The sequence below is a fragment of the Oncorhynchus gorbuscha genome, linkage group LG09, assembly GCF_021184085.1.
Source record: "Oncorhynchus gorbuscha isolate QuinsamMale2020 ecotype Even-year linkage group LG09, OgorEven_v1.0, whole genome shotgun sequence".
NCBI classification, from domain to species: domain Eukaryota; kingdom Metazoa; phylum Chordata; class Actinopteri; order Salmoniformes; family Salmonidae; genus Oncorhynchus; species Oncorhynchus gorbuscha.
In genome coordinates this window covers 37,879,983-37,905,260 of record NC_060181.1, presented here as the reverse complement: position 1 = coordinate 37,905,260, position 25,278 = coordinate 37,879,983, and the positions used below count along the sequence as shown (strand labels likewise).

Sequence of the window (25,278 nt, the reverse complement as noted above, 5' to 3'; positions counted from 1 at the left end):
TCCCCGAGGAAGTGATTACGTCGGAATAACTTGTTCGTCTAGGAACATGAACCGACATTAAATAGCTTTTTAAACAATATACAAATGAATACAATATACATTACATTTAAAACAGTATATATTTGTATAGTAATTGTGTTCGACATATACATACATTTATTTTAAACAGATTTCAAAATGATCTTTTCTAATCGTTTTTACTCAGGTATCCCGGGGACATTACGAAATAGCACTCTACGTTTGTGTCTATTTTTTAAATTATTTTTAGGCTATGGTGGAGGGAGCAGTGACTATAGCTGTGTTCGATGTAAACATAGCTGGCAACTCGACGGCGAATGTCATGTCATATTTACAAGATGAGGTGACGTTCGATAATGTTTCTGGAATAGCAGATATATTTATGATAACTTGAATGTTCTGACTTCTGTTGCTCTCTGTGTTCGGCTCTCTGTGTTCTTTACATCGACAACACCAGTATAATTTAACGTTAGTTAGCCAGCTAGCTTGATCTTCCTACATCCTGGCCATCTGATCTGTCTAGCTATGGAATCTAGCTACCGTTATCCATCTCTAATCAGCTATATGTCAGATGATTTAGATTAACTTTAGTATTTGTTGTCGTTTTGCCTTATTGTTGTGTTTGTATCAGATGCAAGGCTAGCTAGCCAGAGTCACTGATTGCTTGTTAGCAAGTTAAAAGCTCTGGTCGATTGCGTTGTTCCTGCACCACAACTAGCATGGTCCCTGCTAAGGTGACTCACACCTCAGAAGTCCCCTCTGGCCCCAAATCAGAGTAGGTCAGAGCCCGATACTTTTTTGGGGCCAGGCCTCAGAGGTGGGAACATAAAAAGCACCTGTCTAAAACCTGCAATGGAAAAGGCCTATTTAATTCTTTACTCCCATGAATGGAGTCAGTTAGCTAACTAATTGAATTGTTATATCTTATTTTACATAGTACACCAAAGCCATGTTGACTTACTGTCATTCTGCAACAGATGCAGCCTAACACAGATGCCATGGCCCCTCTCACCCTGGGGGACTTGGACTTGACCACAGACGAGTTCATCTTGGATGAAGTGGATAGTAAGTCCTTCAGCAATATTGTCTTTTGAATGAAGTATTGGTCCTATCATAAGGTCAAATAGGTTCATAACCAAATAGTAATTTAGCTAATTAGTTCAGTGTTTTTGATAAATGTAAGAACCAACCTTTATGGGGATTAAACTAGCTGCTACCCCCCCCCCCCCCCCCAGTTCACATACAAGCTAATCTGGAAGATGACTTGGTGAAGGAGGCACTGAAAACGGTAAGACCATGATACCATGGCTGCACTAAATCAAATCAAATCAAATTTTATTTGTCACATACACATGGTTAGCAGATGTTAATGCGAGTGTAGCGAAATGCTTGTGCTTCTAGTTCCGACAATGCAGTGATAACCAACAAGTAATCTAACTAACAATTCCAAAACTACTGTCTTATACACAGTGTAAGGGGATAAGGAACATGTACATAAGGATATATGAATGAGTGATGGTACAGAGCAGCATACAGTAGATGGTATCGAGTACAGTATATACATATGAGATGAGTGTGTAGACAAAGTAAACAAAGTGGCATAGTTAAAGTGGCTAGTGATACATGTGTTACATAAGGATGCAGTCGATGATGTAGAGTACAGTATATACATATGCATATGAGATGAATAATGTAGGGTAAGTAACATTATATAAGGTAGCATTGTTTAAAGTGGCTAGTGATATATTTACATCATTTCCCATCAATTCCCATTATTAAAATGGCTGGAGTTGGGTCAGTGTCAATGACAGTGTGTTGGCAGCAGCCACTCAATGTTAGTGGTGGCTGTTTAACAGTCTGATGGCCTTGAGATAGAAGCTATTTTTCAGTCTCTCGGTCCCAGCTTTGATGCACCTGTACTGACCTCGCCTTCTGGATGATAGCGGGGTGAACAGGCAGTGGTTCGGGTGGTTGATGTCCTTGATGATCTTTATGGCCTTCCTGTAACAACGGGTGGTGTAGGTGTCCTGGAGGGCAGGTAGTTTGCCCCCGGTGATGCGTTGTGCAGTGCTCACTACCCTCTGGAGAGCCTTACGGTTGAGGGCGGAGCAGTTGCCGTACCAGGCGGTGATACAGCCCGCCAGGATGCTCTCGATTGTGCATCTGTAGAAGTTTGTGAGTGCTTTTGGTGACAAGCCAAATTTCTTCAGCCTCCTGAGGTTGAATAGGCGCTGCTGCGCCTTCTTCACGACGCTGTCAGTGTGAGTGGACCAATTCAGTTTGTCTGTGATGTGTATGCCGAGGAACTTAAAACTAGCTACCCTCTCCACTACTGTTCCATCGATGTGGATAGGGGGGTGTTCCCTCTGCTGTTTCCTGAAGTCCACAATCATCTCCTTAGTTTTGTTGACGTTGAGTGTGAGGTTATTTTCCTGACACCACACTCCGAGGGCCCTCACCTCCTCCCTGTAGGCCGTCTCGTCGTTGTTGGTAATCAAGCCTACCACTGTTGTGTCGTCCGCAAACTTGATGATTGAGTTGGAGGCGTGCGTGGCCACGCAGTCGTGGGTGAACAGGGAGTACAGGAGAGGGCTTGCATGTCCCTAAACATCAACACATTTACAGTTTCAATTTTATTTCCTGTTAGTTTTCATTTTATATATTGTATATAAGGCTACATTCCTGCAACTGATGACTTCCTTTCATCTGAATCTCTGTTTCTTTCAGGGTGTTGACCTCAGGCATTACTCTAAACAGGTGGAAGGTGAACTCCAACGAATTGAACAAGCTTCCATCAAAGACTGTATCCATTCATGTATTAATGTTTTGAATGGTTGTGTGAAAGAATTAGTGCATTATTTATGGTAATTCCTGAAAGCTTCAGTAGTTCAACCTGATAGGTAATCCTTGACCAAGCTTGTGTCAGATATCAAGGAAAGCCAGAACATTGCCTCTCTGCACAACCAGATCACAGCCTGTGACTTCATACTGGAGGTGAGTGGATGATGCCCTCAATCAAAAGTATCAAGTGGCTTCATAAGTCCATTCTAAATGGATCCTCATTTTTGCATGTGCAGGGTCTGAAAGAATGCTTTTACAATTTTCTATATAAAAATATACAATGAAGCCAATGATAAATCTCCTTCCTCCCCTCTCTCTCACCACCCCCCCCCACACTCTATCCTCCCCTCTCTCTTTCTTCAGCGAATGGAGGGCATGCTGAGTGGCTTCCAGAGTGACCTCTCGTCCATCAGCAGTGAGATCCAGACTCTGCAGCAGCAGTCGGTCAGCATGAGCGTGCGGCTGAAGAACAGGCAGGCCGTACACAGCCACCTCAGCCAACTGGTGGATGAGCTGGTGGTGCCCGGAGCTATGATCCAGTAAGGGCGTGTGTGTTTGTGTTGTATGCAGATTTGTAATCTGATAGATATGGATAGAAAGAGGTTAGGGAGCACATGTCATATTGATTTCTGTTATGAGAAATTTACTTGACAGAGTCTCTATGATGTTGTAAGTGGTCCTATGGGGAAGCATGTATTCTAATAATTGTTCCCGACATTCTGTCCGCCTGCAGGGTAATCGTGGATAGCCCGGTTACGGAGGAGGAGTTCCTTGAGCAGCTCCATGAGCTCAACAACAAGATCAATTTTGCCAAAGAGCTCAGCTTCAGGGAGACTTTGGCCTGCTCTGACATCCAGGACATCGTGGACCACCTCAAAATCAAGGTGAAGATACACGGAGGAAGAGAGAGAGAGAATGGGATAGGAGAAGGAGAAATAAGTGAGGAATAATCGTGTGGAAGGTAATTGAGCAAAGGTATTGTGTATAAAATGGTCTTATTTTGTTCCACAGGCTGTCACAAAGATCAGAGAATTTATCCTGCAGAAGATGTATTCCTTCAGAAAGCCTATGACCAACTATCAAATCCCCCAGAACACTCTCCTTAAGTACAGGTAATAATATGGGCATATAACGGGCTGATTCCTTGTTTCAAAACCATCCACATGTTTGGATACTGTAAAACAGACTAAAAAGCACCACCACAATCATGTATCTACAAAAATCAACCTTTTTTTCTTCATACTTTAGGTTTTTCTATCAGTTCCTCTTGGCAAATGAAAGGACAGTAGCTAAGGAGATCAGGGATGTGTACGTGGACACCATGAGTAAGATCTATTACAGCTACTTCAAGTCCTACAGCGGCAGGCTGCTCAAAGTACAGGTGAGCGAATGACAAGGTGCTAAATCAAAACAAATGTTATTGGTCGTGCCTACCTATTTTGCAGATGTAATTGCAGTTGCAGCGAAATTATTATGTTTCTAACTCCAACAGTGCAGCAATTCCTAACAATACACACAAATGCCCTAAAATATAATAAAGATATAAAGAAATATCAGAATGAGCAATGTCAAAGTCTGAAGGAGAAAAGGAGTAAAAAAAGACGTCTTGGTTTATAGGCTCAATATAACTTAATTCAGGTTGTTACTTTAAATTGTTCTGGAAAAGAATCCTGTTTCAAAATGTCACTATAACGGTGTTTGATTATCAAATCGGTGAATTAGCAGATCATATTTAATACTGTCCTCGTAATATCTTTCTTTGTCTCTTTCTGTTGACAAGTATGAGGAGGTGGCAGACAAAGATGACCTGATGGGATTGGAAGACACGGCCAAGAAAGGTTTCTTCTCCAAGCCCTCCCTGAAGAGCAGGAACACCATCTTCACCCTGGGCCAGCGGGGGGCCGTGCTGAGCCCTGCCGAGCTGGAGGGGCCCATCCTTATCCCCCACACTGCCCAGAGAGGGGACTGCAGGGTAAGGCCACTGGCAGTGTTGTACAACCTAAATCAGACCACCCAAGCTATACCATATACTACCGCACAAGTGTAACAGACATTTTGAATTAAATTACTCTACCTTATTATAAGACGTTAGGTACTACTTTGAAATCTATTTGAACATGCAGAGTGTACGGTTGTGAGGCAAGACACCAAGCCAACTGTAAACGTGTAGATATCGTTAAGCTGTACTGCTCCAATACACCAGTGCTTCTCTCACTACCTCCTTGTCACCACACTCACCTCAGAGGAATGTACAGAGGCAGTTATAATATTAACATTCATGTAGATTATCAAGTCACCCAACCAACCTTCTTCCTCCTCTCTCAGTATCCCTATGAGACGCTGTTCCGCAGTCAGCACTACGCCCTCTTGGACAACGGCTGTCGAGAGTTCCTCTTCCTGTCTGACTTCTTCATGGTGGCTGGAAACTCTGCGCTGGACCTCTTCAACAGCGTCATGGGAAAGACACTCAGCTTGTTCCTGGTACGATAATACTTCTCATACATTGCTGTAAAAAAATGGTAAAGGCATAACCCAGCAGGTAACAGTGGAGTCCTTCTTTTTTGGAAAATGATGGTCTCTAATTATGATATGACTCTTTCTCTATCATGCCTATACCCACCTCTCTCTCCCTCCTTTCCTTCCACCCTCCCTCCTTTCCCCTGCAGAAGAGCATGTCCACCTATGTATCGGATTGCTACGACAGCATCGCTGTGTTTCTGTGTATCCACATCATCCTGCGTTTCAGAGCCATCACAATCAAGAGGGCCATCCCAGCCCTGGACAAGTCAGTAACAGTCTCTGTGCAAATACTCCATGACACTCCATACATTTTTAACTCTGAGCATAATGCTATATATGACATATCCTATTTCCTGAGGAATGCTATACACTCACCGGCAAGTTTATTAAGTACACCACACAATTCACGAAAATGGATCGCTCTTACAGACAGTGAGTCACGTGGCTTGCTATATAATGCAGGCAGACAGGCATTGAGGCATTCAGTTACTGTTTGATTGAGTGCTAGAATGGGCAAAAACGAGTGACCTAAGCGAGTTTGAGTGGGGTGTGATTGTCGGTGCCAGGCGCACCGGTTCCAGTATCTCAGAAACGGCCGCCCTCCTGGGCTTCTCACGCACAACAGTGTCTATCTAGGGTTTACCGAGAATGGTGCGACAAACAAAAAACATCCAGTCAGCGGCAGCCCTGTGGGTGAAACATGTCGTTGATGAGAGGTCGAAGGAGAATGGCAAGAATCGTGCAAGCTAACAGGCGGGCCACAAACAGACAAATAACGGCACAGTACAACGTTTGTGTGCAGAACGGCATCTCAGAACTCACAACTCGTCGGTCCTTTTCACGGATAAGCTATTGCAGCGGATGACAACACCGGGTTCCACTTCTATCAGCTACAAAACAACAAGAAGAAGCGGCTCTAGTGGGCACGCAATCAACAACACTAAACAATTTGAGGAGTAGAAAAACATTGCCTGGTCCAACGAATCCCAGTTCCTGTTGCGTCATGCTGATGGCAGTCACGATTTCGCTAAGGAGCATGGGTCTATGGACCCATCTTGCCTGATACAGGCTGGTGGTGTACTGGTGTGGGGAATGTTTTCCTGGCACACATTAAGTCCCTTGTTGCCAATTGAGCAACGAATGTTTCCAACACCTTGTAGAATCCAGGCTGTTCTGGAGGCAAATGGGGGTCCAACCCGGTACTGTCTGTAGAGTGTATATTCTATATGTAAAGGGAGTCCGTTGATTGTTAAAACCTATGATATAGTAGTCTTTTTACTGTATGTTCTGTGAAATAGAATGTTTGATGCCTGACAGACATACTAATGTAATTTGTTTAATGAAAATCAAATATTCATGTCACTGTTCTAGGCCCTCTCCTATTCTCGCTATACACCAAGTCACTTGGCTCTGTCATAACCTCACATGGTCTCTCCTATCATTGCTATGCAGACGACACACAATTAATCTTCTCCTTTCCCCCTTCTGATGACCAGGTGGCGAATCGCATCTCTGCATGTCTGGCAGACATATCAGTGTGGATGACGGATCACCACCTCAAGCTGAACTTCGGCAAGACGGAGCTGCTCTTCCTCCCGGGGAAGGACTGCCCGTTCCATGATCTCGCCATCACGGTTGACAACTCCATTGTGTCCTCCTCCCAGAGCGCTAAGAACCTTGGCGTGATCCTGGACAACAAACTGTCGTTCTCAACTAATATCAAGGCGGTGGCCCGTTCCTGTAGGTTCATGCTCTACAACATCCGCAGAGTACGACCCTGCCTCACACAGGAAGCGGCGCAGGTCCTAATCCAGGCACTTGTCATCTCCCGTCTGGATTACTGCAACTCGCTGTTGGCTGGGCTCCCTGCCTGTGCCATTAAACCCCTACAACTCATCCAGAACGCCGCAGCCCGTCTAGTGTTCAACCTTCCCAAGTTCTCTCACGTCACCCCGCTCCTCCGCTCTCTCCACTGGCTTCCAGTTGAAGTCGCATCCGCTACAAGACCATGGTGCTTGCCTACGGAGCTGTGAGGGGAACGGCACCTCAGTACCTCCAGGCTCTGATCAGGCCCTACACCCAAATAAGGGCACTGCGTTCATCCACCTCTGGCCTGCTCGCCTCCCTACCACTGAGGAAGTACAGTTCCCGCTCAGCTCAGTCAAAACTGTTCGCTGCTCTGGCTCCCCAATGGTGGAACAAACTCCCTCACGACGCCAGGACAGCGGAGTCAATCACCACCTTCCGGAGACACCTGAAACCCCACCTCTTTAAGGAATACCTAGGATTAATCCTTCTCACCCCCCCCTTAAAATATTTAGATGCACTATTGTAAAGTGGTTGTTCCACTGGATGTCATAAGGTGAATGCACCAATTTGTAAGTCGCTCTGGATAAGAGCGTCTGCTAAATGACTTAAATGTAAATGTAAATGTAAAGTATTTGGTACAGATTTGTTAAAAGAAAACAACCTCACTAGGGTAGGGGGCACTATTTTCACCTCCGGATGAAAAGCGTGCCCAAAGTAAACTGCCTGTTACTCAGGCCCAGAAGCTAGGATATGCATATAATTGGTAGATTTGGATAGAAAACACTCTAATGTTCCCAAAACTGTGAAAATAATGTCTGAGTATAATAGAACTGATATGGCAGGTGAAAACCTAAGAAAAATCCATCCAGGAAGTGGGATTTTTTTAATGTTTGTAGTTATCCATTGACTGCCTATACAGTATCCAATGACTTAGGACTCAGATTGCACTTTCTATGGCTTCCACTAGATGTCAACAGTCTTTAGAAATGGTTTCAGGCTTGTATTCTGAAAAATGAGGGAGTAAGACCACTGAGTGAGTGGACCCTGGTAAGTCCCAGAGCTGTTTCTGTGTGCGACCGAGAAAGCGGCTTTCTTGTTTTTCTTTTATATTGACGAAGCTATTGTCCAGTTGAAATATAATTGATTATGACTAAAAACAACCAGAGGATTGATTATAAACATCGTTTGACATGTTTCTAAGAACTTTACTGATACTTTTTGGATTTGGTATGGTATACTTTCGCCATAAAGCCTTTTTGAAATCTGACACAACGGTTGGATTAACAAGAAGGTTATCTTTAAGCCGATGTATAACACTTGTATGTTTTATGAATTTTTATTATGAGTATTTCTGTTTTTTCACCGGATGTTGGCCAGGTGGGACGGTAGTGTCCCACATACCCTAGAGAGGTTAAAAGAAAACACATCTCAACTCAGAATCGATCCTTGATGCACATTTTCATAGGTCTATTATGTATTTGTTTCTCCATGGGGTGCCAGGTACTGGGAGGCGGTGCTGGAGCTGCTGTGGCCCAGGTTTGAGCTCATCCTGGAGATGAACATTCAGAGCATCCGCAACACGGAACCCCAGAAACTGGGCGTGTTGGACACCAGACCACACTATGTATGAACACAGACACGTTTTTGACGTATTTCATGTATCAGTGTCCAATAACACCAGACAGTTGTTGACACCAGTTGTGTTCATGTTTCAGATCACACGTAGATACGCAGAGTTCTCTTCTGCCATCGTTAGCATTAACCAGACATTCACCAGCGAGCGAACCCATACCCTCCTTGGCCAACTGCAGGTACACAACTAAACAACAATAAAAACCGGAAAATAGTATAAATAGTGGGGATCCTACAATTAGCATGAACATAGTGGTTTGTGTGATTGATATAGCTACCACTGGTATTTTCAGGTGGAAGTGGAGAACTTTGTCCTGAAGATGGCTGCAGAGTTCCCTTCTCGCAGGGACCAGCTCATCTTCCTCATCAACAACTACGACATGATGCTCAATGTCCTCATGGTGAGAATAACCAGTGTAAAACATAAACATGAAGTATTAATTTATTACCCACCTGAAATGACTCCTTTGTTCAGTTATTTACATTTAAGTCATTTAGTAGACGCTCTTATCCAAAGCGACTTACATGAGCAATTATGGTTAAGTGCTGTCAAGAGATGTTTCACCAAGTCGGCTCGGATTCGAACCAGGTACCTTTTGGTTACTGGCCCAACGCTCTTAACCGCTAGACTTAAGTATTCTGTATATACAGAATTAGAAGATGTCATGCTGTTTTCCTCTCTATGTCATAGGAGAGGGCAGCCGATGACAGTAAAGAGGTTGAGGGCTTCCAGCAGCTCCTCCAGGCCAGGAGCCAGGTAAAAATGCACAGGGATTCTGGGAAATGTAGTTTTGTCATGTGTGCCAGATTCACAGATAATCAGGGTTTACTAATCAAATGAAACATTCCCGTCTTTCTTTTTCCTTTCATCAGGAGTTTATTGAGGAGATTCTGACCTCCCCCTTTGGTGGCATGATAGCGTTTGTGAAGGCGAGCGAGGCGTTGATAGAGAAAGGCCAGCTGGATAGACTGAAGAATGATGAAGGTGAGTAGGTAGAAAATATTCAGACCTTTTGATCATTTAATTGTTTTCAGAATGTGCCCTTGTCTTTTTCACTGTAACCTTCTTTCTCCTACTTTCTTCCTGTCCTGACTTGTTCTTTATTTACAGCTACTGTTTGGACCATTTGTTTCTACTCTCCTGTGACATCTCTCGTTGTTTGAATTTTTACCCTTAACGATTGTCTTGCATTTCTCTCACACATTTTCACACCCTTCTTCCCCTCTCTTCTTGCATCCGCTCTCACCTACCTCCCATCCCTAAACTCATATTGTTCTCTTCTTCGCTCAAACCCTCTTTTTCTTTCTTCTCTCTCAGCCCAAATCACCCAGCTAATCAGGGGGTTTTCCAGCACATGGAAACAGTCTGTGGAAGCTCTGAGTCAGGATGTCATGAGATCCTTCACCAACTTCAAGAATGGCACTGGTATCATTCAGGTACTGCCTTCCTCTATGCTTTTCTAACAGATGCATTTCATCTAAACAATGAATATGAATGTACAGTATGTAGTTAAGAGTATACAGAAGTTTTGCCTCAAGGGGTGCTCTTGAGCCAAAAGGGGTCCCTTAAATTGACATACATATTTTTCATTTTAAGATGTATCAACTATGAGCCGTGGGCTGTTATGAGTTCATTTTTCCTTCTGAAGCTTTTCATTCAACTTGAAATTTTCTACTCCGGTCCTCCTATCCTCCAGGGGGCACTCACCCAGCTCATCCAGTACTACCATGGCTTCCACAAGGTGCTGTCCCAGCCCACCTTCCGCAGCCTGGCCGTGCGCTCGGAGCTCATCAACCTTCACCACCTCATGGTCGAGGTCAAGAAACACAAGCCCAACTTCTAACTGGACACTTCCAAGGGTAGAGACTGGGGATGTGATGGATTAAATGAAGATGCTCAAAATCAGACATGGCCTGATTGGAAACAAGTAGAAGAGTATATCCCTTTGCTTGTGACATCGCTCCACTGATTAAGGACAGTGTATTGCACGTGGGATCCTGTCGTTTGTGATTTGACATTGTATCAATGTCAATAGGTAAGGTCTTGTGTGAAAGTGCTACTTTTTTTCCCATGGGTGCTGGGTTCTTTGCTTTCAGGGAGGGGATAGGGGGATGAAGAGACAGAAATGGGATATGGGAAGGTTGTGGTTATATGGATTGACAGGAGAGATCACAGAAATCAAAGGCTGTAAGAAGAAATATAGTAGATGGTCTATTCCAGACAGAGCTGCACAACTCAGGCCCTCAAGTTGGTGCTGGTATTCATTTCTCCCTAGCACATAACTGATCAATTACTTTCCCAGGTAGAATCCAGTCTTGGGATTCACAGTCACACCCACAGTCTTATGATTGTGAGAGGGAGGAGCAAGAGGTAGAGGTATCATTGCAGTTCAGTGTGAAAAGGAAAAGAGTGGCATCTCCCAGGCCCTTGTTCTGTGTTCTCATACATGTACACTGAACAAAAATATAAATGCTACATGTAAAGTTTTGGTCCCAAGTTTCATGAGCTGAAATAAAAAAAAATCTATTAATTTACCATATGCACAAAAAGCTTTTTTCTCAAATGTTGTGCTCAAATTTACTTGCATCCCTGTTAGTGAGCATTTCTCCTTTGCCAAGAAGCTGAATAAACAGCATGATCCTTACACAGGTGTTTGCACCTTGTGATGGGACAATAAAAGGCTGCACTAAAATGTGCAGTTGTCACAACACAATGCCACAGATGTCTCAAGTTTTGCAGGAGCGTGCAATGGGCATACTGACTGTAGGTATATCCACCAGAGCTGTTGCCAGAGAATTTCATGTTAATTTCTCTAACATAAGCCGCCTCGTTGTTTTCGAGAATTTGGCAGAACGTCCAACGAGCCTCAACTGCAGACAGCTTGTATGGCGTTATGTGGGTGAGCAGTTTGCTGTTGTCAGCTTTGTGAACAGAGCGCCCCATGGTGGCTGTGGGGTTATAGTATGGGCAGGCATTACCTATGGACAACGAACACAATTGCATTTTATCGATGGCAATTTGAATGCACAGAGGTACCGTGATGAGATCCTGAGGTCCACTGTCCAGCCAGTGGACCTCAGCATCCTCACCAGACATGTCACCCATTGAGCATGTTTTGGATGCTCTGGATTGATGTATACGACAGCTTGTTCCAGTTCCCCCCAATATCCAGCAACTTCGCACAGCCATTGAAGAGGAGTGGGACAACATTCCACAGGCCACAATCAACAGCCTGATTAACTATGCGAAGGAGATAAGCGCAGCATGAGGCAAATGGTGGTCACACCAGATACTGACTGGTTTTCTAATCCGTGCCCCTACCATTTAAAAAAAAGGTATCTTTGACCAACAGATGAATGTATGTATTCCCAATCATGTGAAATCCATAGATGAGGGCCTAATGAATGTATTTAAATTGACTGATTTCCTTATGAACTGTAACTCAGTAATATCTTTGAAATTGTTGCATTTATATTGTTGCATTTCGCTACACTCACATTAACATCTGCTAACCATGTATATAACACATTATATATATATATATATATATATATATAGTGTCGTGGAAATGTCCTCTATTTACCAAATCATGGGAGCAAACCACACACACACGTCAGAGTTAGTTATAAAAGTCCATCTTTAATTATATGAGCTCTTTAATTATATGAGCTCTTATCACAATCCTGTGACTCTCAGATAAATTCAGTGTCTCCCAGTGGATTCTGAGAGCCCCCTTACAATGCAACTGAGTTCCTTTTAATAGAAAAGACACCCATAGTCAGACAGCATAGACATAATTCATCGTTCAGCTTTGTCTCCTTTCCCAAACCCCAGAACCATAAACCAAATCCTCCATATCAACAGGCATATATCAAATTGTCATTTAGATACAACGCACTCAAAATACACACTCCTGGACAAACTCACGGAGAGGAGGCTATAGGTTAAGATAGAAACAACATAAGAGGGAGCATAGGATGATTCCAGACACTGCAACCCCTCCTTTCCACTGGGAAAGGTAGGGAGTAAAAGATATGTTTACACATGATGACACTTTGACCTCTCCCCTCTCAGCGGCCCATGCAACTTAGTCCTGACATAGAACAGATAACTGCCAATGGTCACCACTATAGTACAACAAAATACATTCTCATGAGAAGTAACTTACACACATTTGATGAATATTAAACATCTTACATCTTACAAATGTTACCAACAAATTCTGATCTTTCCACGACAATATATACACACACATACATACACTATAGTGGCACTGTAAATGAAGTCATTCCAATATGTTATAATCTACGTTTAATATAATCACAAGGCTGTAAATCATTAAGTGGTTTATTTAAGGAAGACGAGGTCAGTACAGGTGCATCAAAGCTGGGACCGAGAGACTGAAAAACAGCTTCTATCTCAAGGCCATCAGACTGTTAAACAGCCACCACTAACATTGAGTGGCTGCTGCCAACACACTGACTCAACTCCAGCCACTTTAATAATGTTAATTGATGGGAAAATAATATATCACTAGCCACTTTAAAACAATGCTACCTAATATAATGTTCCCTACATTATTCATCTCATATGTATATGTATATACTGTACTCTATATCATCTACTGCATCCTTATGTAATACATGTATCACTAGCCACTTTAACTATGCCACTTTGTTTACATACTCATCTCATATGTATATACTGCACTCAATACCATCAACTGTATCTTGCCTATTCCGCTCTGTACCATCACTCATTCATATATCTTTATGTACATGTTCTTTATCCCCTTACACTTGTGTCTATAAGGTAGTAGTTTTGGAATTGTTAGCTAGATTACTTGTTGGTTATTACTGCATTGTCGGAACTAGAAGCACAAACATTTCGCTACACTCGCACTAACATCTGCTAACCATGTGTATGTGACAAAAAAAATATTTGATTTGATTTAATATACATTAAAGACTACATTGCTGTAGTACAATTGAACAACAATCACATTTTCATTAAATTTAATAATATATTACTATTATGAGTAGTGCGTAATAATCAAAATCTCTGAACTTCCAAACTAAACATGAGCTCAGGTTTTCATATCAATAACAGACTTGCAAACATGCCCGCATTTTGCGTACCAACTACGCAATTTTCTGTCCATGTACGCGGGGACGAGATCAGAGACAAAAGTAGGCAGAAATGAATAGGGCCTGGTTTATTTTTTACATACATCCACTGAGTAAATCTATCATCCCGATTGTCGAGCTGCAACACAGACATGTACGGCGTTTATGTCAACGGGCATGGAGATGAATACATCATGATTCGAGGTAGATATCCCGTGTCTGCCACTCCTGTTTGTTGTGATGCTGATTTTGCCGAATGTCAGCTGTACGTGAACACATGGACAAATCCATTTTCGACTCCGTGTGTTGTGGAATCACTCATTGTTTCAAACTAATGTTAGCGAACATAAGATAGACATTCAGTGGGCTCTAAAGTGCCAGCAGTTCACTCGCATTTGCTAGTGAAAGAAATTAAATGCAAATACGAAAAACAACCGGCCACATTTGTGCGAGTGTGATATACATTTAATTCTGCGTCCCATTAGTTCTATTTTCCACGTAACATTACGAGGATCACGCAATCTGATAGACTAACTGTAATTATGATCCACGTCACAAAAAAACTCTCTCGGTACAGATATTCCGAGTGCCCTCGTTGCCAAGAAGGTTTCAGTGACTGCCAGAGGAACTGTTTGCCGCGAGAAGTCTACCCTGATGCGTAAGGCTAAATCTGCTAGCTACCAGGCAAATCTGTCTAGGAAATTATTTTAATCTCCAGAAGATTTGTTCTCATCCACTGTTTCCTATCATAGTTTTGTCGTTTTTATTATGGTTAACATGTTTGAGACTGATGCTCTGATTCAAACATTTGTTCTTATCATTCGAGTTTAATCGTGGATAAGACGTTTGTACATTTTCTCCCTAAATAAACAACTTTTGTTTTATAGAATGTAAAACAAACAAAAAACTCCAAGAATAAAGGCCCTTTGTGCGTTCTTTCTAATTAGATATTGTTAGTGACTTTTACCATATGTGTAAATGGAATGCTGTCAAGAAAGTATTCCAGCCTAATAAAGACTTGATTTGGTACAATTCTATAATTGCGATCAGACACACAAACGGTGCGCGCACGAGCGTGGAGGGGGAATGAAAACATTTACATTTACATTTAAGTCATTTAGCAGACGCTCTTATCCAGAGCGACTTACCCTTGAATCTCCAAATTGCCGTTCGCGTCTGGTACTCTAAAAAGCTGGACAGGGTTGGCAGGTCTGCAATTAATGATGTAAATTGAACAAACAAAACTAAGTCTACTTAACTTGTTAACTTTGTTACAGAATTGGAATGACCCAAACTCTGTATAATATATGGCCAGTAAGCTATAGACCTACACTACTGACAGTAGCAGAGAAAGTGGAATCATACTGAATGGGATTTTATTTTCTTGACACAGATTAATTCTAGTCCTGGCCTAGAAAGCAGTTTTCAATGGATATTCTATTTTGAGCTCACTATTTAGTCCATTGGGAATAGGGTTCATCTGATCCTGGAAACTGGCTCAACCTTTATTTTTTATAATTTTATTAGATATTAGATTCCCTGGGAACATTGGCCAGACAACAACCAGCATTTATATTCATTTATCTTTTCTTGAATTTTCCAATTTCACTGTCAATATTTCAGACGGTCTGGGAAACCAGCCAAATAGGTTTAAACCTTGCTTACATGACAGATCGTTGTTAGAGGAGATGTTGAATCAGGGGACTGAACAGCAGGACAAATAACACAAGCAGAGAGGAGGACCTGTTATATGTTGATTTACCTGGAGAGAGAAGATTGAAACAACTTGTTCAGACCTGTCAATCACTCTGCAGTATCATCAATTTGGTATTCTTTCCTTGCACAATAAGTATCTTGAATGAACTGCATTCTAACCTCTGTGTCTTACCGATAGGTGCTTGTTTGCCCTGGATCTCATGGAATTTTTGAGTTTCATCAACCTGATATGCTAAGGGAGAAATAATGTAGTAGTTAGAAATCCCAAACATAACTTATATTATTAACCAAGTTCTTCATAAGTATACCCAGAGAGGGCGATCTGTTGCCACCATGGCTCAGGTATGTTACCTTCCACTGTAAGATGAACCGTGCTAACCGGCAGCCCGTGGGTATCCAACACGGTATATGTCCCACAGTCGTCTATCTTCAACCCTTTGAGGACCACAAACCCTTCGACCTCCTTAAGACGACCACTGTTGACCTCCTCTTCACCCCTCATCCACAGGACCGTCATCTCTGTGCTGTTCCTCCCCCGGAAGACCACTTTCTTGGCCTGGGGAGTGTGGAGCTTCAGGTCCAGGGTTTCACCCACCCTCAAGGACTCCTCGGACGTGTGGTCTGGAGAGAATTACAGAAGAAATGAGGTAAGAGATCGTGAGGAAAGTGGAATGCTGGACCAATCTAAAAAGGTCACTTCTGCACTTTTCAGGTGGTCTAAATGAGGTGCAGAGCCATAAAGTTAACTTCTGATCACTTTCACCTGGCCTTATAGCCCCGCCTTGTAGTAAAGATAGTTCTACCCTTACCATGGACTGAGAGCTGGACACTCTGGATGAACACCCGTCTCTTATTACGTGCCCTGTCAACCACCATGAAGCTCTCGTAAAGCCCCACATCCCCAAACTGCACGTCATGCAAAATCAGAGAGCAGTCTCCCCCCCACAGCTTTTCCTCAGGTACCTCCACCCGCCCCTCAAACTCGGTTGCCTGCCACCGTTGCGCCCCCATCTGTTCAAACACTGTCTCATCAGGTGTCTGCCACTGGACATGGCAAACTGGGATTTTGTCTAGCTGGGACTTCCACTTGCAGGGAAGGATGGCTTGGCTTCCCACATTGCAAGAGACGGAAACAGGAATGGAATGCAGGGGGGAGGAGGCTGTAGGAGAGAGTTGGAACCAATGATTGGCAAAAAAAACTACAAATCCATGATTTTCCAATGTTAATTAGAACATGAACACAGGGTGTGGTTTATGGCCAATATACTACGCTAAGGGCTGTTCTTATGCATGACGCAACACGGAGTGTCTGGATAAAGCCCTTTGCCATTGGGCGGCAGGGTAGCCTAGTGGTTAGAGCGTTGGACTAGTAACTGAAAGGTTGCAAGTTCAAATCCCCAAGCTGACAAGGTACAAATTGGTCGTTCTGCCCCTGAACAGGCAGTTAACCCACTGTTCCTAGGCCGTCATTGAAAATAAGAATTTGTTCTTAATAAACTGCCTAGTTAAATAAAGGTTTAAAAAATTAAATAATAAAATGGTATATTGGCAATATACCACCAACCCCGAGGTGCCTTATTGCTATTATAAACTGGTTACCAATGTAATTAGAGCAGTAAAATTACATGTTGTCATATCCATGGTATATGTTCTGATGTACCACGGCTTTCAGCCAATCAGTATTCAGGGCTTGAACCATCCAGTTTAATTGTGGATAGAGTTCATTTATACTCACCAACATAGCCGACAATCCACAGACAATGAAGATGTATGAAATGTCTAAAAAAAGAAAAGGAAGAAGAAGCAGGATAAGAGGAAAGCATATGTGTGTGTATATATATATATATATATATATGCTATTGATGCAAAGCATAATGTCCCTCGCTACATAGTCGTCAGACCCACTGGCTCCAGGTCATCTATAAGTCTTTGCTAGGTAAAGCTCCGCCTTATCTCAGCTCACTGGTCACGATAACAACACCCACCCGTAGCACGCACTCCAGCAGGTATATCTCACTGGTCATCCCCAAAGCCAACACCTCCTTTGGCCGCCTTTCCTTCCTGTCCTGCTGCCAATGACTGGAACGAATTGCAAAAATCACAGATTTTTGTTTCCCTCGCCAACTAACCGATCGCTGCAGCTGTACATAGCCCACCTGTAAATAGCCCACCCAACCTACCTACCTCATCCCCATATTGTTTTATTTACTTTTCTGCTCTTTTGCACACCAGTATTTCTACTTGCACATCATCATCTGCTCATCTATCACTCCAGTGTTAATTTGCTAAATTGTAATTACTCTGCTACTATGGCCTATTTATTGCCTTTCCTCCTCACGCCATTTGCACACACTGTATATAGACTTAATTCTTTTCCCATGATGTTATTGACTGTATGCTTGTTTATTCCATGAGTAACTCTGCGTTGTTTGTGTCGCACTGCTTTGCTTTATCTTGGCCAGGTCGCAGTTGTAAATGAGAACTTCTTATCAACTAGCTAATCTGGTTAAATAAAGGTGAAATAAAAAAATAAAATGTAAAAACTGTTGTCAAACCAGTCATAATTAGAGAAAAATAATACAATTTGTTTTTACTTTCATATACAGCAAAATGATCTCAAATAATTTAAAAGTTTGAAACAACATCACTAGCATATCTGACACTAATTGATATTATTGCTTTAAAATATAAAGATTTTGTCAACGGCAATAAATCAGTTTCGTTTCTCCAAACCAGGTAGGTTTCTAAATATAAAGATGTTGTCAACGGCAATAGATCAGTTTCGTTTCTCCAAACCAGTTAGGTTTCTATTGAGTTTCTTTAAAGCGGCTGGCTGTGTGCCCTTCTCTGAAAACGAAAGTTAAGAATATTGCGTTCCTAATGCACGCCATGCATCTAATTTAGTAAACAAACTTGTCCATACACGATGTCATCCACCAAGAAATGCGTACATCTATCTACTCGTTTAAATTAATTGCCCGAGGTGAGCGCTTAGCCTAGTGATGCACAATAAGAAACACGCATTTTATCTGGGCAGATACAACAACAAAAAAATCTCTATTTGACTCTAAGAACTGTTTAAATCATTTGCTAATTAAAATAAATACATGTGTGACGCTTACCGGTCCCTGTCTATGCCATACATTTTCATTGTAAATGAACATGCGAGTAGGTTGACTCCTCGAACTTGCAACAAACTGCCAGTGTGGGCTGTGTCCTAGAAACTTGTGATGGAGCAGTGGCAGCAAGCAAAGTAGTACAAGCCTCTGGAGCGTCAGCTGAGTTACCAGAAACGAAACCTGGAGGTGGAGTCCTGCCTACTAATTAGAGATTCATTTCATTTTAAGGACGGGGAACTTCGCAGCAAACAACCAGCTCAACTTTTGCACAACAAATGTGGTGGTCTCTCTCAGGTCCATAAGTACCGCAGTCATTCAGGACAGGTGCACTTGTTTTGAGTCCCACATTTTTAGCCCAAAAAATATATATAATTGAGTTAATAAAGCCGCATACAAACATGGTCTCTTTTTTGTTTTCCTGGGTAAGGCAGCTCCAAAATGCAAGTGTTTCAGCATAGCTCAGCGCTTTCTGTGGTGGTGGGGAAAGCCAGCAGAAAATATGGAGTGTTTGGCCCTGATTGGCTCAGTGTTCTATCACTCATGGGGACACTAAATCACCGCAAAGTCTAAGGGGAGACCTCGAAAATTCTAGCCCTTTGGGTGCTGCCATGGAGTTACATTAGAAGTGCCCATCTAAAGAGGCTCAAGGTTATTGACCAAAGAAAATATTATGTCAAGTCACATTATACGTACAGTAGCTTTGATTAGACTGATCATGTCAACATCATCCTTTCAAAATCTTAGCAGTCATTATCATGAATCAAGTCAACAATCGACTGGCAAATCCTTTTCAATCCTTGTCATATGAAGAGAAATAATGAAGAGATCGGTGCTCATCGGCTATTGGACATAAACATTTCACAAGTTGGAAACCACAAATTCAACAATGAGTGGTTTGGAAGGAATTAAGCACAGCACAACAAGGTGAGTCAAAAAATGTATTGTATGCCTCTGCGTAAATGATGTAATATGCCAGGGAAATATATATATACTACAGCTAAAAAATTAATACTAAGTGTATGTTGTGTAGTAAGCTGTTAGTAGCCCAATTGCCTCATGCTAATAATTTGGTCCCCTTTCCCCTCTTAATTTCACCTACTGTTCTGACTTGGCACATGTAGCCTATAGCCTGTTTAAAAGAAATGTAATCATCAAATATTGTAAGAGCTTTCATTGTCTGTGTCACAGCTGTCTTCCTGGAAGGAATAAGTGGACCAAAGCACAGCGTGGTGAGCGTACATATTCCTTAATTGTTTTTATGACGCCAACAAACGAAGACACAACCGTGACGCTTACAGGGCTTTAGTGCCACAAACAAAGTTAACTACCCACACTGCAAGGAGGGGAAAAAGGGCTACCTAAGTATGATTCCCAATCAGAGACAACGATAGACAGCTGTCCCTGATTGAGAACCATACCCGGCCAAAACATAGAGAAAAAAAGAAACATAGAAAACAAAACATAGAATGCCCACCCCACATCACACCCTGATCTAACCAAATAGAGAAATAAAACGTCTCTCTACGGTCAAAATCAAAATCAAATCAAATCAAATTTTATTTGTCACATACACATGGTTAGCAGATGTTAAATGCGAGTGTAGTGAAATGCTTGTGCCTCTAGTTCCGACAATGCATTGATAACCAACAAGTAATCTAACTAACAATTCCAAAACTACTGTCTTATACACAGTGTAAGGGGATAAGGAACATGTACATAAGGATATATGAATGAGTGATGGTACAGAGCAGCATACAGTAGATGGTATCGAGTACAGTATATACATATGAGATGAGTGTGTAGACAAAGTAAACAAAGTGGCATAGTTAAAGTGGCTAGTGATACGTGTTACATAAGGATGCAGTCGATGATGTAGAGTACAGTATATACATATGCATATGAGATGAATAATGTAGGGTAAGTAACATTATATAAGGTAGCATTGTTTAAAGTGGCTAGTGATATATTTACATCATTTCCCATCAATTCCCATTATTAAAGTGGCTGGAGTTGGGTCAGTGTCAATGACAGTGTGTTGGCAGCAGCCACTCAATGTTAGTGGTGGCTGTTTAACAGTCTGATGGCCTTGAGATAGAAGCTGTTTTTCAGTCTCTCGGTCCCAGCTTTGATGCACCTGTACTGACCTCGCCTTCTGGATGATAGCGGGGTGAACAGGCAGTGGTTCGGGTGGTTGATGTCCTTGATGATCTTTATGGCCTTCCTGTAACAACGGGTGGTGTAGGTGTCCTGGAGGGCAGGTAGTTTGCCCCCGGTGATGCGTTGTGCAGTCCTCACTCTGGAGAGTCTTACGGTTGAGGGCGGAGCAGTTGCCCTACCAGGCGGTGATACAGCCCGCCAGGATGCTCTCGATTGTGCATCTGTAGAAGTTTGTGAGTGCTTTTGGTGACAAGCCGAATTTCTTCAGCCTCCTGAGGTTGAATAGGCGCTGCTGCGCCTTCTTCACGACGCTGTCAGTGTGAGTGGACCAATTCAGTTTGTCTGTGATGTGTTTGCCGAGGAACTTAAAACTAGCTACCCTCTCCACTACTGTTCCATCGATGTGGATAGGGGGGTGTTCCCTCTGCTGTTTCCTGAAGTCCACAATCATCTCCTTAGTTTTGTTGACGTTGAGTGTGAGGTTATTTTCCTGACACCACACTCCGAGGGCCCTCACCTCCTCCCTGTAGGACGTCTCGTCGTTGTTGGTAATCAAGCCTACCACTGTTGTGTCGTCCGCAAACTTGATGATTGAGTTGGAGGCATGCGTGGCCACGCAGTCGTGGGTGAACAGGGAGTACAGGAGAGGGCTCAGAACGCACCCTTGTGGGGCCCCCGTGTTGAGGATCAGCGGGGAGGAGATGTTGTTGCCTACCCTCACCACCTGGGGGCGGCCCGTCAGGAAGTCCAGTACCCAGTTGCACAGGGCGGGGTCGAGACCCAGGGTCTCGAGCTTGATGACGAGCTTGGAGGGTACTATGGTGTTGAATGCCGAGCTGTAGTCGATGAACAGCATTCTCACATAGGTATTCCTCTTGTCCAGGTGGGTTAGGGCAGTGTGCAGTGTGGTTGAGATTGCATCGTCTGTGGACCTATTTGGGCGGTAAGCAAATTGGAGTGGGTCTAGGGTGTCAGGTAGGGTGGAGGTGATATGGTCCTTGACTAGTCTCTCAAAGCACTTCATGATGACGGAAGTGAGTGCTACGGGGCGGTAGTCGTTTAGCTCAGTTACCTTAGCTTTCTTGGGAACAGGAACAATGGTGGCCCTCTTGAAGCATGTGGGAACAGCAGACTGGTATAGGGATTGATTGAATATGTCCGTAAATAATATATAATATAATATATGCCATTTAGCAGACGCTTTTATCCAAAGCGACTTACAGTCATGTGTGCATACATTCTACGTATGGGTGGTCCCGGGGATCGAACCCACTACCCTGGCGTTACAAGCGCCATGCTCTACCAATTGAGCTACAGAAGGACCATAACACACCGGCCAGCTGGTCGGCGCATGCTCTGAGCGCGCGGCTGGGGATGCCGTCTGGGCCTGCAGCCTTGCGAGGGTTAACACGTTTAAATGTCTTACTCACCTCGGCTGCAGTGAAGGAGAGACCGCATGTTTCCGTTGCAGGCCGTGTCAGTGGCACTGTATTGTCCTCAAAGCGGGCAAAAAAGTTATTTAGTCTGCCTGGGAGCAAGACATCCTGGTCCGTGACTGGGCTGGATTTCATCTTGTAGTCCGTGATTGACTGTAGACCAGGGTGTGACAGTCTGCTTATATGCCCCCATTATTTATCCCATGGTTCTGACTTGGTGTACAGGGAGCATACTGTAAGTACAGCCCATTTTCTGAATTCTGTCATTGTACATTTCAAAAGTGCTGAACAAATAGTTATATTGACAACGTCCGTCCTAGCTCACTCATTAATGTCTTAATCGGTATGACGGATTGCCTCTTCTCCGCTCATCTTTCCCTAATGCCATAGATTGTACATCTCAATTGACAATAGAAACCACATTTGTTTAAACAAGTCAGCCATAATAGCTATGTTAAAAAAAAAGGCTGAATGAACTGTTTCTCTGCCAGAGAAGGCTCCGTTGATAGCCAGGTGTAGCAGTGGTAAGGTGTTGGTACTGCTGTTGGGACAGCTTTATGTAGGCCCTAACAGTTTGTGGGAACTGTTTGTCACTGTTATATTGCAGTTAATGTATTGTTTAGTGTTGTGTTGTGTCGTGTAGTGGCTTTGCTGGCTTGCATAATGGTGTTAACCCGCTAATCGCATTATGGAACGAATATTCAAAACAGTAGCCTACTGCCTTGTCCGCATTGCTGTGCTTATAGTGCGAAGAAATAATAGTTTATCAACATTTTAAGCTAAGCATTCTGATCTGTTGCATGAGCCTTATTGCTTTAGATATTTTTGTGGATGTAGCCTAGGCCTACTGGTTGTATGAATTCAGGATCTATCGTCCCACAACTGTCCTAGAGTCTGTTTTGAATATAGGCCATTGCTTACTCACACAGAACGACAAACTGACCAATAGAATATACACTTCCTAAAACTGGGGTGCAACTCCTAATATTGGTTTACATATCGGACAAAGCTTGGTCTGCTTTTTAGGTTTGTTTTGTTTCCTGTTTATCATTAGGGGCCAGGTAAAGAGTAAGCACTTCTTCATAATCAGTGGTTGACTGTCAGGGTACAAAAGCTACTTGTCATCTATTCTGTTCAAGGTTTCTGTTCCTGCTCAGCTCTCCTCCCACAGCTCTCCAAGCTCTGGGCCGGGCAGCAATGTGTGGTAACCACAGAGTGGTTTGTGTTCCAGACGCAGAAGTGGCAGAGAGGGAGGTGGTGTGATGTTGGACACTCCTGGCCTGTGTTGTCCCCAGTCTCGGCCTTGTTTGGACTCTTGTTTGTTTCTTTGGACTCTTTTTCCGGTCAGGTGAGCTTGCTGCAAATCCTTGGCTTGTTGCCCTAGATTTACAAAGGCTACATTTATAGAGGAAGGTTTGCACTTCTTTTTAATCAATGCATCAAAACAAAGCATTGTTTTATACATATACTGTATATATAAAACTAACAAACAGTAGTTTAATATGAATATACCATTCATTAATGCATTTTCAAATCATTAAGCATATCTTCATGTAGATTACTGATAAAAACACCAACAAACTAGCAGGCTAATTGTTCATATACAGTGCCTCGGGAAAGTATTCAGACCTCTTGACTTTTTCCACATTTTGTTAGGTTACAACCTTATTCTAAAATGTATTAAATGTAAGAAATTCCAAATTGTAAGTCAATAATTGGAATTAAAATATCATAAGAGTACCACTAGGTGGCAGTGTAGTATACTGTTGCTGTATTGATGCTGTAACTACAGCTTTTCATTAGTGAAGTCTTACTCAGCGTCGTCCAAACTAACATTTTGGAGGTATATGTACATAGAAAGCACTCTTTTCCCAAAACAACTGGTTGAAAATATGTGGTTAGATGAGGTGGGTCACTGGAAATAAAGTACAATGTAGATAAACAATGCACACTTATTTCAAGTCATTGTATTACCTTTGAACACATCCATATTAGTAGCCTATCAGGTAAAGGCTACATTTACACTGCAAAAATCTCAAGCAATCGTATGCTAATCCTATGACTATAACAAATTCACCTTGTTACTTAGTTGATTTAGAATGGTATTGATCTGATGTTACATATCTTCATTTTCTGATCATACTGAGTATGATTAAGGTAAACCTATTTACTTATCTATCAAACATTGTCTGCCTTGATTACAACACTTCCTTAAGCAGCAGACCATAAGGACGGATGGAGTTCTCCACAATAGCTCTCTCTTGAACAGGAGATGATCCCTCAGGCACATAAACCAGCCAGTAACTCTCTCTCCGACACTGTTGCCTTTTCTGCGGGTTGATCCTATTCTGTAGCACCACCTTGTAGGTTTTGTTGTCTACTTTGGACGTAAACCTCTTGGAGAACTTCTCAGCTACGTTAATGTCCGGTGTTGAGTACACTCCTCTTCCGACAGTAGCACCATCTCCATCTCCATCATTCCTGATGATGCCCTGGGATCCGTCCATAGCAGGTCCGTGGTAGGACACTGGCCAGGCCTCATCTCCGGTCCCCAACCATCCATCTCCATCCCTGTATTTGTTCAACACCTTCAGGGCAATGCGGTTCCAGCCACAGGGTCGGACGTACTGCTCCTTTCCCCGAGTAAACACTGCTTCACCATCCTTAACATTTGTAAAGTCGTAGTCATACCGAGAATCGAGGAACTCATTCACGTTCACAGAAACAGTGGTTTGTGGAATGGATGCGGCGGATGGGGCATCAGGTAAAGCTAAGGCACCTTTTAAAGACAATGTCCCCAAACTTGGGTACTCCAACTCTAGAAGGCCCTCTTGTACGTAGAACTCCTTTAGTGCGACCACATTGACAAAGTCCTGTGGGGTTAGTGAAAGTGTTCCCGCGGT

General features: G+C 42.8%; 2 protein-coding genes across 4 annotated transcripts; one reads left to right on the top strand and one right to left on the bottom strand.

Moving 5' to 3' along the window:
* The first annotated feature begins 16 nt into the window (after positions 1-16).
* LOC124043522 (vacuolar protein sorting-associated protein 52 homolog) lies at positions 17-11,355 on the top strand. 2 transcript variants are annotated; one of them, XM_046362204.1, is made up of 19 exons: positions 17-361; positions 996-1,083; positions 1,254-1,306; positions 2,746-2,821; positions 2,945-3,012; positions 3,223-3,398; positions 3,593-3,743; positions 3,871-3,971; positions 4,108-4,240; positions 4,640-4,831; positions 5,185-5,340; positions 5,526-5,644; positions 8,689-8,812; positions 8,904-8,999; positions 9,114-9,221; positions 9,512-9,577; positions 9,694-9,805; positions 10,139-10,257; positions 10,518-11,355. In XM_046362204.1, the coding sequence occupies exons 1-19, from the start codon at positions 272-274 to the stop codon at positions 10,662-10,664; spliced, it is 2,175 nt and encodes a 724-aa protein (XP_046218160.1). In that variant the 5' UTR covers positions 17-271; the 3' UTR covers positions 10,665-11,355. The 2 variants fall into 2 exon arrangements, with proteins under 2 accessions (XP_046218160.1, XP_046218161.1); XM_046362205.1 differs by lacking the exon at positions 1,254-1,306 and having other exon boundaries at positions 18-361.
* Positions 11,356-14,315: 2,960 nt separating this feature from the next.
* Positions 14,316-19,018, bottom strand: LOC124043520. Of its 2 annotated transcripts, none has more exons than XM_046362202.1 (6): positions 18,786-19,018; positions 17,399-17,442; positions 16,473-16,823; positions 16,015-16,284; positions 15,836-15,895; positions 14,316-15,709 (listed from the first exon to the last, which is right to left on the bottom strand). In XM_046362202.1, exons 1-6 carry the CDS (start codon positions 18,812-18,814, stop codon positions 15,627-15,629), a joined length of 837 nt encoding a protein of 278 aa, XP_046218158.1. In that variant the 5' UTR covers positions 18,815-19,018; the 3' UTR covers positions 14,316-15,626. The 2 variants fall into 2 exon arrangements, with proteins under 2 accessions (XP_046218158.1, XP_046218159.1); XM_046362203.1 differs by having other exon boundaries at positions 18,807-18,901.
* Positions 19,019-25,278: the final 6,260 nt, after the last annotated feature.

Coding starts and splice junctions, on each gene's coding strand:
- LOC124043520 (XM_046362202.1), bottom strand. CDS start 18,814: ATGAAAATGTATGGCATAGACAGGGACCG. Junction 16,285..16,472: donor TGTCCAGCTCTCAGTCCATG/GTAAGGGTAGAA, acceptor AATTCTCTCCAG/ACCACACGTCCGAGGAGTCC. Junction 15,710..15,835: donor GGGCAAACAAGCACCTATCG/GTAAGACACAGA, acceptor TTCTCTCTCCAG/GTAAATCAACATATAACAGG.
- LOC124043522 (XM_046362204.1), top strand. CDS start 272: ATGGTGGAGGGAGCAGTGACTATAGCTGTGTTCGATGTAAACATAGCT. Junction 5,341..5,525: donor AGACACTCAGCTTGTTCCTG/GTACGATAATAC, acceptor TTTCCCCTGCAG/AAGAGCATGTCCACCTATGT. Junction 9,578..9,693: donor TCCTCCAGGCCAGGAGCCAG/GTAAAAATGCAC, acceptor TCCTTTCATCAG/GAGTTTATTGAGGAGATTCT.